Source organism: Arvicola amphibius, chromosome 15 (genome assembly GCF_903992535.2).
Source record: "Arvicola amphibius chromosome 15, mArvAmp1.2, whole genome shotgun sequence".
Taxonomy (NCBI): domain Eukaryota; kingdom Metazoa; phylum Chordata; class Mammalia; order Rodentia; family Cricetidae; genus Arvicola; species Arvicola amphibius.
In genome coordinates this window covers 36,065,197-36,078,111 of record NC_052061.1, presented here as the reverse complement: position 1 = coordinate 36,078,111, position 12,915 = coordinate 36,065,197, and the positions used below count along the sequence as shown (strand labels likewise).

Genomic DNA, 12,915 nt, shown 5'->3' with positions numbered 1-12,915 from the left:
AGTATTAGATGAGCATTGCACATACCTATAATCCCAGTATTTAGATCTTGAGTTCAAGACCAACCTAAGTGTCATGATGAAACTTTGTCTTAATATAAAACCAAGCAAGCAAATAGTTCAGCGCTTATTATATGGTAGAATTGAGCCCCCTTTAAGATTCCCCTTTGTAAGAAAAAAGAAAAATGAAGGATACCCTTGTTCTTTTCTATAATTGCTTGTTATATATCTTATCACTCTTTTATTTGGGTTATCTTTTTCATTGAGATATGTGTAACTTGATACTTAGCCATTTGTTGTTGTATAATACGCATTTTCCCTTACTTGTGGTCTCTCTTTTTCTTAATGTTAATTTTTGATGAGCAGAAGTTAAAGTATTTGACTTTTTGGTTCTCTCCGTTTGGTCTGTGCTTTTTTGGATACTGGTTAGTTTTCCTTTCTTTAACTGAGTTCATAGTAACTACAGTGTTACCCTGAGAGTGACTTTCTTTTGAAATCTGTTTTAGGTGCTCCAGCTGCTGCTCCTTACCCCTGCCTCAGATGCCACAGATATCCCAGCCCCCCTTCTTGTTGATGGGCTTTCGTCACAGCCTCTCTTCAATGACATTACTCCAGGTACAGCTATCATTTCCATGGTCAGTTTGAGCACTAAGTGCTGGTTACTGAGCAAAGGGAGTACTAATTCTTCTATCATTAGCTGGCTCCAGTATGACTGATCTTCCTATATTTTCCCAGGCATCCCCTCCATCACAGCATACAGTAAGAATGGCTTGAAGATAGAATTCACCTTTGAACGGTCAAACACCAACCCCAGTGTAACAGTGATAACGATACAGGCCTCTAACAGCACAGAGCTAGACATGACGGACTTTGTTTTCCAGGCTGCAGTACCAAAGGTACTACAATGTCTTCCCTGCCTTTTCTTTTGATTAAAAATTAGCTAACTTTGTTTTGTGCATTTGGTAAAGAATATATTTAATGTTTAGAGATTAAATTTTCAGATTAAACTTAACTCTGCAGTGTTAATCATTGTAGTTTATTGAAGCATGTCATTTTAGTGAATACTTTTACTTTGTTATACTCTCTTTAAAATTTTTATGTGTATTTGGGTGGATCTCTGTAAATGTATGGTGTGTGTGTGTGTGTGTGTGTGTGTGTGTGTGTGTGTGTGTATGTATGTATGTATGTATGTATGTGTTCCTCCACTGAAGCCAGAAAGGATTACCTGATCCCCTGGAGATGGAATTATAGGTGGTTATGAATTATCTAAGGTGGTTGCTGGGAATTGAATTTGCATTCTCTGGAAGAGCAGCAATTGCTTTTAGCTACCGAGCCATCTCTCCTGCCCCAGTTAACACACATAACTTTCACGCTGGGAAAATCAAAGATGATTCAGCTGGATGTGGTGACACATGCTTGAAATCTCAGCACTTACAAGGAAGAGGCAGGAGGATTCCCCATAGTTCAATGCCAGCCTTATCTAAGTAGTGAATTTTAGACCAGCCATTGCTACATACCTAGTAAGATCTTTTTTTTTTTTTTTTTTTTTTTTTTTTTTGGTTTTTTCGAGACAAGGGTTTCTCTGTAGCTTTGGAGACTGTCCCGGAAACTAGCTCTTGTAGACCAGGCTGGTTCTCGAACTCACAGAGATCCGCTGCCTCTGCCTCCCGATGCTGGGATTAAAGGCGTGCGCCACCACCGCCCGGCTAGATCTTATTTTTTAAAAATAAATAAACCCCAAACTGGGCAGTGGTGGCTCATGCCTTTAATCCCAGCACTTGTGAGGCACAGGCTGAAGGATCTCTGTGAGTTCAAGGCCAACTTGGTCTATAGAGCGAGTTCCAGGACAGCCGGGCTACACAGAGAAACCCTGTCTTGGAAAAAAAAAAGTAAACCAAAGCCCAGGATTAGTGAGAACTGAATTTTACAAGGTGATAAGTTAGTGCTTTGAGCATTCACATAAGGTTAGTAATATAGTGCTAAAGATCTAAAACCCTGGAGGACCAAGAAGGCTGAGTCTGATGAAGCAAGACTTTGCTGATACACTCCTCCTAGACAAAAGGGTGGAGAGAACAGCCCTCACTAGAGAAAACCACAGGGCTGACAGTACTACCCAACATTAAAAAAAAAGATCTAAAACCTGTGTGTGTGTGTGTGTGTGCGTATGTGTATATATATATGTATATATAAATATATATTAATATATATTAATTAAGATAAAGGACTATTTGGTAGCTAGTCACTAGACTATAATTAGAAAAATTTTAAAACCATGTATTGATATTTTAAACTTTTAAAGTTACATTCATTTGTTTTGTTTGTATCTGCACCTGCATTCTTGTACGTGGGGGATATACATGTCAATATTTTGTGTGTACACCTCCAGCATAATTAATGTTGGAGAACAATTTTCAGGAAGCAGTTCTTCTTTCTACCCTTGTGGGTTCGGGGATTGAACTCCAGTCATCAGAGTTGGTAGCAGTTGCCCACTCATCCCTCAAGTCTCAGAAAAAAATTTCATGTCTGATACCTGAGTGAAATATTCTTCCCCCCATTAACCTCCAGTTTTACTATTCTTCTTTTGTTGGAGGAGGGGTTTCCGAGACGGAATCTTTCTGTGTAACATTCCTAGCTGTCCTGGAACTAGCTATGTAGAACAGGTTGGCCTTACATTCATAGAGATATGCCTGCCTCTGCCTCCCGAGTACTGGGATTAAAGGTGTGCTCTACCTCCCCTCCCCCCCGCCTTCAGTTTACTATTGATACAATGACTGTTTTGTGAATTGAGGCAATTTAAAATAACAAATTGTAGTTTAAGGAGTATTTTTGTTTGCTTTTGAATAGTGAATAATTTTTTTCATGGAATTTAGAGTAGAGTACAAAGGTTTTCTCTGAAAGATACTGATTCAAACTGTAGAAAATACACAAGTAAATGAGCACAGCTCTGTTCCAGTAGAATGTTAAAGCCAGGTATTAGGCTGTAGCTTTCCAAGTGCTGGCTTTTAGACTAAGCTAATTTAATCTGTGACGTGTGCAGCATGACATTCAGACAACATGCATTTGGAAGCTGACAGTGCTTTTTTATTGTTACTGCTGGTTTTTTTTTAAAAACCTTGGCTCATAATTTTTCACAATAATTGATATATTTTTAAAATGATGTGACATAGTTATAAGTCACTTATAAGTTCTAGAGCTGTTTTGTTTTGATCTTAGTCCTAGTTGTGTTAAATGAAGCAGGTCAATCTCTGAGTCTGTTCTTCATCTGCAAAGAGAGGTGATAATGAGAGTTACTTCCTAGTGTCGCTTTGAAGAATGAGTTTGATGGACACAACTGGAAACACTTTCCTTGTGTTCAGTGCTCAGGAAATGTCAGCTGTTACAACTTAGGCTTTTATAGTAATTATGTTACACTGACCTAGCAGCATCACCTTTGCATGGCCTTGTTTTAGGTGCTATATAGAGCATTGCATTTTGCTAATGTATCTTGAGCTTCAAAATTCCACACTTCATAGATTCTACTATGTAGTTTTCCTTTTTTAATGTCTCTGAAATTGAAATGCAATTTGAGTGATGCCTTAAAGCTGAGGTTGTGGCTCAGTGGTGAATCACCTACCTATATGTACAGGTTCCTAAGTTTGGTTACCTCCTCCCATGCCATAGAAACATAAATGTGATATCTTGTCATAGTTTAATGGGCAGCTTTTTTTTTCTTCCTCAGTGTTATATAAAATAACAATTTAGATGGGCAGTTGTGGCGCATGCCTTTAATCCCAGCAATTGGGAGGCAGAGAGGCAGGCGATCTCTGTGAGGTCAAGTCCAGCCTGGTCTACAGACAGGCACCACAGCTACACAGAGAAAACCTCTTAAATGTAATAAAATACATTAGTAACAGCATTTTTGGCTTACATAATTCATTTGGCAGTACAATTATAAATGAGAACCAAGACAATAGCTTGTGCTTTCAGTTCGACTCTTTCCTTTTCTAATATTTGAGCTTATAATAAAAGTTTTCTACCTCTCTGGAAAGGCTTTTTGTAGCCACTTAGCACAGTATGGCTTACCTAGCTTGCTTAAAGCACTTGTTTCATCTCTGTAAACAGATACAAACCTATCTACACTCAACAAATTATGATGTTTGGCTTATTTTGTTCTTTTGCTGTTTGGGCTGGTTCTGCATGTGCTTTTTCTGTTAGGGCCTTGGGTCCCTGCTGGCATAATCCTGAATGCATTTATGTATTAACAACTGGCTTTTTCAAGTCTTTCTTCTCTTGTAGGGGCAGACCTTGGCATAATCCACATTATGCAGACTGTAGAAAACAAAAGGCCGAGTCTCTGAAGCCTAGTCATCAGATTACACAGAAACATAAAGCCTGTAGTTAGTGACTAGTATGTTGGTTTATTCTGTTTGGAAAGCTTTTCTTTTAGGTTCTTTGGATTTTGTTTCAGGCCACAGGCAACAGCTTGCATAGTTGATCAGTTACTGCTAAGCAGAGTTTCTAGAACAAGAATTGGCTACTTTCTGAAAAGTGATAGCCTAGCATTCCCTTCTGCTAGAAATGGGGAAGTGGTGGGCACCTTTTCAGTTTTCTCAGCTAGAGACCTAACTGGGATTTTACAAATTCAATGAGTAACTTTCTGCCTGTATACTAAGGGTTGGTATCTGGAAAACAAGCACTGAACATAATTTAGGGGAACCTGGGACTTGATCCATCTGCTTTGTGTTTAACTTCTCACTTGCTGACATCTCTGAACTAACACTGCTGCTTTTCTGAAGAGTGCCCTTTGTTCCCTGTAGACATTCCAGCTGCAGCTCCTGTCTCCAAGCAGCAGCGTTGTCCCTGCATTTAACACAGGGACCATCACGCAAGTCATTAAGGTTCTGAACCCACAGAAGGTGAGTAGCACATTTGGAGCAGTCTCTGTATAAGGTGTGAACTCATTTTCTAATATAAGCTTTGCTTTTCTTTTTCTGTTTCTTGTTTGTTGTTTTTTTACTCATAGTTAGAGAAAAGATCTAGGAAAAATGCCTGCTCTAACTTCCTTGTATCTTTGTAGAGATGAACCATGCCCATGGACCAGTGATGTCTTACTGAATGCAAACTCAAAGTTCTCTGTTTTGAGGATTATAGAATAGGTTTAAGGATTTAACAAAATTTAAATCTGAGGTGAAATCATTTGCTGAGTCAGAAGTTCATATTTACTGCTGTAATTACTAAGTATGGCTGTCAAAACTGGAAGCATTTTGAGTGAAGCACTTAAATGAAAAATAGCGTTAGGAGTCGTTTCACTGTATCTTCTCAAAGAAATACACTGGTTTTATTTAAACTGATTTTATTTAATAATTAACTATCTGATTTTCAAGCTGTTTTGAAATGGTCTAATTTTTTTCCTCTCAAGCTTTCTGATTGTTTCCTTCCCCTGTATTACTTTCCCTTTTCTCTGTTATTTTCTGTTTTGATCACCTCATTAGTACAGACAAACACATTATTTTCATCATCTGATAAATGGAACAAACTTTTTTTAATGTATTCATATTTGATATTTGCCACATAAAACACACTAAAACTGCTGTTACTTAGGCACCCAATTTTTTTCTTATATGCTTTGGAAATAGAAACATTGGTGTTGATGTTTAGCATGGGCTTTGTAAACCAAGCAGCAGTTGACTCAAATAGAGAACATGCAGTGGCGTGTTCGATTATTTTTCTAGAGACTTGGACAAAGAGTTAAATCTTTTGTGTCCCCCTACCTTGTTCCCAATGCTGGGGTTGTACCTGGTATTCTTTATATGCATGTTCTCCCATGGCTTTGATGTTGACTCTTGGGTTCCAGTCTAGAGTGACAAGTATTTGGTGTTGGCTCTTTGCCTGTGTACCATTTCAGACAGCTTTACTTTAATGTACTTTGTTTGCCTTTAGGATTAAGTATATCTGTGCAGCCAGGCATGGTGGTATGTGCCTGTAGTCCTTGATACCTGGGAGATTGAAATTAGAGAGATTCGAGGCTACCCTGTTTCCTTCCAAGAAAACAGTCTATTTATAGACTGGAGATATAGGGTGATTTTATTTCAGGGATTAATGTATGGTTCTCTTCCCTTTTATAGCAACAGCTGCGAAGATGCGGATCAAGCTCACATATAATCACAAGGCTCAGCAATGCAAGATCTAGCAGAAGTGAACAATTTCCCCCCCTCAGTCCTGGCAATGAGGGTCCAGCACCATCTCATTCTTATCCCACTCAATCAAAGGAATTCTGGGAAGGAGGTTGTGGATTGCTGGCAAGTCCCCCCCAACTGTACCATGGCACTGAGGAGCTGAGGGAATTGTCGAGGAGGGTTTCCTCAAGTACTACTGCTGACCTTGAAGCATCGGTAAAGACTAATGTCCTCTCCTCCACTGTTGAGGCTGGCTGCTTCTGGAGGCTACTTTGCACTCTTCCTCCTCTTCTCCCTTTCCACACTTCAACCCCTGCCATATTTGCAGCCAGAATCAACATTCTCTGGGCCACTGAGGCAATCAGCAGCTGGTCTGGAGGAGAGGACTGGAGTTGATGGCAAGAAAACACTCAACTCTGTCTCTGCAGCAGAGTGGCCCTTTCTTTCTACTGTTGTATCTCTGTGGACTGGGCAAGGTGGGGTGTTTGTTCCTCACTAGCTGGCTACCATCATAAGGCGCTTTTACATCTGGCATTTGGAATGGAATTTGGAACAGTGGACATAAGGGAGCACTGCCCTTTTCTGCTGGTTCTCCCAATATTTGAAAGAGGCATTAGGCTCCTGGTAGCCTTTTCTGTGCATTGCTGTATACACACAGACACACATGTATGTATGTATGTTTGTTATATATATATAAAAACTGGTTAGACCTTGAGAGGTTGTTTGTAAACACTGGACAGATGCAGTTCAAAGAGCTTTTGTTGAGATTTGGCATGAAGGATATGGTGCTCTATTTGTAATAGAAACTTCCAAGGCTCTTCCACTCCCCCATTCTCTCCATTCTATAAGCTGTAGCCATGAGTTCTCTTTCCATGATTTTCAAAATCAATTTCCCTTAAGTGCAAAGTGGACACTTTCTAAAAGATACATGAATAGTTATTAATGAACAATGTTTCTCCTAAGCCTGTCACTTGCCTGTTTAAGCTGTGGGTAAATGGGTCAAAAGAGGAGTTCAGTCTTAAGGAGCAGGACTCTGTGCACAAAACACCATGGCCCATAGGAAAAGCGTACCAGACTTAGTCTGGAGCACACTGGATAGTCAGCTTATCCATTGCCTCCAAACCTCCCTTTTAATTTCCTGAGCCTGGCTTGGACCTTGGCATTCCGTTTGAATTCCTTCTTCTAACTGGAACATTTGTGTTGTATCTGTAACACTGGCACTGAAATAAAGACCACACGGTTAAAGAAATCTTTCCTATATTGTACTTTATGGTGTTGAAATGAAGCCTTGTAGCTTCCTTGCCCCCTATGTGAGAGCAAGTCTTATGGTCACCATAGCGTAGGAATATCCTTTCCTGAGTCTGAGAAGTTGGTCTTTTGAAAAGAAACCAATCTCATGAACATCTGCATTAAAGATTTGAGCTTTTTAAATAGTAAGAGTGCTGAGTGCTTTTTAGAAAAGACCCTGTTGTCACCAAGCCTTTATATTGATTAGCTGGGTGACTGTTCTGTAGTACATGATGAATGTACTATATACATTCTGGTATTCAGGCACCATGTCTACTATACTTCAGGAAAAAGGAAAGGGTGGGGCCCGCCTTGCTTGTAAAGCATTGCGGTTGTTACCATATTGTACCGTAGAATAACACTTTGACTTCAGTTTTAAACCTCGATACAAATCTCCTTTTCTCCCTGTTTCCATTTCACCACGCCTTTCCCTTAAAATCTTCGGTGTCTTGTCACAACCTAGCTCTGTATCAGATGCTAGACTATTCCTAACATTGACAAACTGGAGATGAACAAAAGGCTCCAAAAAAGGGAAAGCTTCTGGTCCTTATAATAGTCCTTTTAAGAGCAGGATTTGCTGAAACTTACCGACTGGGTAAATGGACAAACTGAGTTACAAACAGGATCTCTCCTGTGTTCTGGAAAGCGAGTGTGAGCGTGTGAGCGTGTGTATGCTTTAGATAGCTGCTCTGCCTGTGCAGTACAAGGCTTCAAGGCTTCCTGTGGACAGATTTCATTGGATGGAGATTTAATGCTGTGAAACATGATAGGATTAATGTTATATTGGTGGATTTCTTGAATAGAATTGTCTTAACATTCCTCTTTGTGTGGAGGCTTTTATTTTCTCCTTGACATTCGTAGCTAACCAGCTCAGGTTTTTGGTTGCTATTTGTTGTAATTGTTGTTGAAATGAGTTGAATCTGAAGAAATCTGCTCAAGACCAAGCTGAAAGACAGTGCTAGCAATGGAGCTGGAAAGATCTCTGTATCTGCCTGGGTGGCCAGAGTTTTGAGGTGGAGTATGCGATCATCCATGGCTTTATCGAGAAGGAATAAAAATATCATGGCCTTAACACAAAGGGTGCTGTGTAGATTTGAATTTATTTCTGAGACGACCTGAGCACCACCCCGACGGACTAGCAGCCAAATAACTGCCTAGGATACTGATGGTTGTGAAGACTGTTCCAAATGATCGGCTCTTTGAAAGCTTCGGCGTGCCTTCTTAGTCTCTAGGGTCAGCAGTAGTTAGCTTCTCACTTGGCCTTGCAGCTTAAAGGAGAAATCTCTTCGTTTCTGTGAATTTTTTGCACATTTCAGTCATTCCTTTCCCACATGTAGCTCTTCAGGAGGAAACAGATTTGGGTGGATTTGACAACCTCAAAGCCATTGTGAAGCAAGTGATTGCAGTGGCTTTTGAATAAGCCCAGGGTGATAAGCCGTGAGCCCCACTTATTGACAGTTTCACATGCACTTGTACCTCATTATTGCCTTCTTTGAGGAGTAGTTTTTATGCCATCCTTCTTTCCCACCCCAGAGTCATCCTAAGGGAAATTCCTCTAAGTAATCTCAGAATATTGTAGGAAGGGTGCTCTTCCGAGACGCTTCTCCCACACTGCTTTGGTGCTGTTACCTGAAGATGGTTTAGGGAGGCATGGAGGTTTTCTGCTGTGTATAATAATCATCTGTTAACTTCAAGGTCTTTTTTCATTTAAAACAACATTCCTCAGTGTAACATTGCAGATACGCTTTCCTAGTTAAAGGTGTGGTTTTTAACCTTTGTTTGTCTCCCTCATATATGAAAATAACCTTTTACAACTGTCCAGCACTAATAGTTTGGAATTTTCCATCTCCTGTTATAATATGCTTTCCATTTCTGTGTTCTTCTAGAAAAAGTTGGAAGTTAGGGAATACTGCTTTGTGGTTCTATTTCATTATCTTCTACATCAGAATATATTTGACCATGAGAACTAGGGGAAGAAGGAGTTTGAATGTGTATTTTTTTTTTCCTAGTGAATATATTTTAACTATAGTGTCCTAAACTGTGAGAGGGAACAACAACCAAAAGAAAGAAAGAAAAAAAAGCATATTCACAGTTTGTGGTTGGGGAGGGCTGTGTATGCCGGGCTATTTGTCAGTCTGGGTGTGGGGGAAGATCACTGAAGAGAGAACTGCACAGGAAGTTCTGAAATTTAAAATACTTCTGACCAACTTTGGCTCAGGAGGGTGGGGCTGTTTGTGAACGTGAATACCTTTTCAAGCATAGCAGTGAGTGGGTCCCATGGACAGGTTCCATTCCCAGAACCTGGAACACTTAAACAGAAGAAAATGCTGAAGCAGCTTGAACAGTTGCTTCTTGATTCTGGCTTCAAGATGGAGCATTGGAGACTTTCCCCCTAAGAACCTGTATTTGCGCTTTGTGTGTTTTGTTTTTATTTTTATCTGGGGACCTCATGGGGAAGGGCTTCTGGACTCTTTCCTCTGTGAACCCCCACTGTGTTCTGTCAAGTCCTTTTTCTTTCACGATGTTGTCAGTTACATTTCCATTAAACCCCATCACATCTTCTTTACTGTAAAATTATTAAAAGGCTGTTTCCAAGTGGGACAGCCAATGAAGTTCTAATTATTGCAGACATATTTTTGAGATGTAAAAAAAAATGAAATGAAATGATAAGTCTTAGAGGTGAGTGAGGAATAAAATGGATGTAAACATTACATGGGATGCATTTGAATTCTGCTGTGTGTATTGTCTTTTGGTTGAAACAAATTATGAACAGTGACTAATAATAAAAAGTCAATACTCAATGATTTAAAATTTGCTGCCTTGCTTCTTACATGTGAATCAGAAGCCTTGGATGAATTCTTACTTTAAAGCTTTGAGCTAGATTGGACTTTTTAATGTTTCTCATTGCATAAATCTCACCAAGAGAAGAAACAACATTTAAAAAGTCTTGTAGATGTCATAGGTAGTGAAAAATCTAAGAACAAGTGGACATTTAGCTGTAACGCAATTACTATCTATTGTGTTTTTTTTTTCTCCACATAGGTGAATTCTCAAGGCTGTGAAGCTAGTAAGATGTACTGTGTATCGAGGACACTCACGTTTAATTCTACGTTAGGTTTTGTGTTTCATTTGTTGACTTGATTTTTGGTGACTTGATAGGGAAAGGCCTTGACCAGCCCAGATGAATTACATTTCATGACTTATTTTGTACAATTCATGAATCATCCCTCCTCTCCTCGTCCCCCTGGTGTATGCGTGTGTATGCAGGCCAAAGTCAACCTCAGGTGTTGCTCTAAAGGCGTCGTTCTTCAGGAGCCATTCACCTTGTGATTGGAGACAGGGTCACTTAACTGGGATCTGGGGTTCAGCCATTAGACAAGGTTGGTTGGCTAGCAGGTCACCTATCTGCACATTGCCAGTGCTGGGATTACGTGAGTGCCAACTGATGGGATCCAGGTCCTCATGCTTGCATGGCAAGTTGTCTTCCCAAACTTCATAGACTTTTTTTTTTCCTGAAGGTTGAAAGCTTTTGGTTTTCTGTCAGCTCTTAAGATCCCTAACATTCCCTTAAATGAGAAAGGAGAAGATATAGTTTCTAGATTGAAGAGGGGAAGGGTGTAGAACTTGGCAAATTATCTACTTTTTGCAGCAGTGCCCTTTGGCACCATTTGATAACATTTCTATAAACTTGTCTTTTACATGGCTTGCTTAAAATTTCTCTTAAGTAAATTTAGCTGACATACATCTAGGTATAATTAGGTGAAAATAGAAAAGCTACAATTTAGCCAGTAAACTGAAACTAGACATTCACTAACAATGCAGTGAATTGTGCCCAGAACTTCAATCCAGAAGTACAAAATTAATTTTAATCACTTTAACAACTTTCCTGTGATTTCCCCAGTTCAGCTGTCTCCATATGTAAAACATAAAAGTGTTCAATGAGCTGGAGGTGCAGCTCAGCACTGGAGTGCTTACCTCGTTTATATGAAGCTCTAGGCGCTCAGTGCTGGAGTGCTTACCTCGTTTATATGACGCTCTAGGCTCGCTAGAAAAGAAGAAAGAGAAATGTTCCAAGAAAAAAAATCCTTCAAACTCTGAAGTCAGCTAAACAACATTTGGAACCAGAATACAGAACACCTAAATCTGCTTAGCCCATGGTAGCATGACCCTGGATTTGGGCCTAAAGATGACTTTGTGGTTAATGAAAGAATGGGAACTGGATATCAGTGAGTAGACAAGAGACTCCTGGCTTCTCTACCATAGTCTTCAGCTTTCTTCTCTCCACAGTGTACTGAGAGGCAGAGCTGTGTGTAGAGCCTCAGTAGGAAGGAAGTGGGGAGGAGGGATCCTAATGATTCTTTGCCTTGGCGTGATTTGTAGTGGGAGCCTGCAGTGAGGGCAGATGGGTTTTTTTATATACATATGCACACACTCTCTCACACACACATACATAAATCTTAGAGGAATTTATTTTTAGGGTTAGTCTCAGCTGTTCACCATTTCCAGAAAGTGTGGTTACATAACTCTTGGCATGCATAGTACACATTGCCTTGAACTGGGGGCGAGCACCAAATGTGACCTTTGTAACAGTATGCTATGTTAACATCAGTACATAATTTGAAAAGGAAACATCAGCAGACTATTGATAATGAGCTGGATCTGAAGTAATGAGGATCCTTTAAAGGTAGCTATATATAAAAACTGATCCCTTAAGGACCACACACACTTGGGGTATTTCTTTTACAATACGTATTGCCAGTTTGAAGTAGTAAATACTTTTAGTTTTTAGCAAAATTAATGGATTTATCTTGAATTGATAGTGTCGACTGCTATTCAGATAACTAAAAAGAAAACCATTTACAAAACATTGCTGTTCCCTAGTATGAACTAACTGCTGGACTAGGGACAGGACCAAATGTGATAAGTCACATGAAATGTGGAACCGGTCACCTGCAGTACCTCAAGAAACAGGCTTTGGGAAGCATCCTTAGCTACTTGTGTCCGTGCCCTTGACTTCTGGTTTCAGATTAGTGCCTTTGTTGAGTGTTTTTGTTGAGAAATCACTCAGGAACCTATGAAATAGAAATCCAACTAAATCAGGTAGATTTCTTGAAATGCTTTCAAAGTGGAAGGAAAACCCTGGGAAATGGTTATCTTTCACCTTCTATTAGACTTGGCATAGAGAAACCATGTTTACTATATTGAAAGAAAACCAAGAAATGAAGATTGGAACTATGATATGATAGATACAAAGTAACTCATATGAAGACAAAAATACCTTTTATAGAAGAAATAAATAGTATGAGGCAGAACTTTGAATGCAAAATTTTATCTTGGCATGTAAATTAACTTCAAATTAAAAAACATCTCAAAACAGGTTCTATTAGATCTCAAATGCTCTTGCTTTAAGCCCATAATTAAAGTACTCCAGACAAATAGTTGGATAGCCAAACTGAAGCACTGGATAATAGATACC

At 39.5% G+C, this 12,915-nt stretch overlaps 1 protein-coding gene and 1 non-coding gene across 2 annotated transcripts in view; both read left to right on the top strand.

The window, feature by feature from the left end:
- The window catches only part of Ap1g1 (adaptor related protein complex 1 subunit gamma 1), an 81,430-nt gene extending 74,979 nt beyond the window's left edge, over positions 1 to 6,451 (top strand). The window contains 7 exon segments of the mRNA XM_042054205.1: positions 504 to 532; positions 535 to 565; positions 568 to 612; positions 733 to 893; positions 4,794 to 4,896; positions 6,108 to 6,140; positions 6,143 to 6,451. Coding sequence (XP_041910139.1) covers positions 504 to 532; positions 535 to 565; positions 568 to 612; positions 733 to 893; positions 4,794 to 4,896; positions 6,108 to 6,140; positions 6,143 to 6,315 — 575 coding nt within the window. The 3' untranslated portion in view covers positions 6,316 to 6,451.
- Positions 1,992 to 2,119, top strand: LOC119802365. The gene has a single exon (XR_005283384.1).
- Positions 6,452 to 12,915: the final 6,464 nt, after the last annotated feature.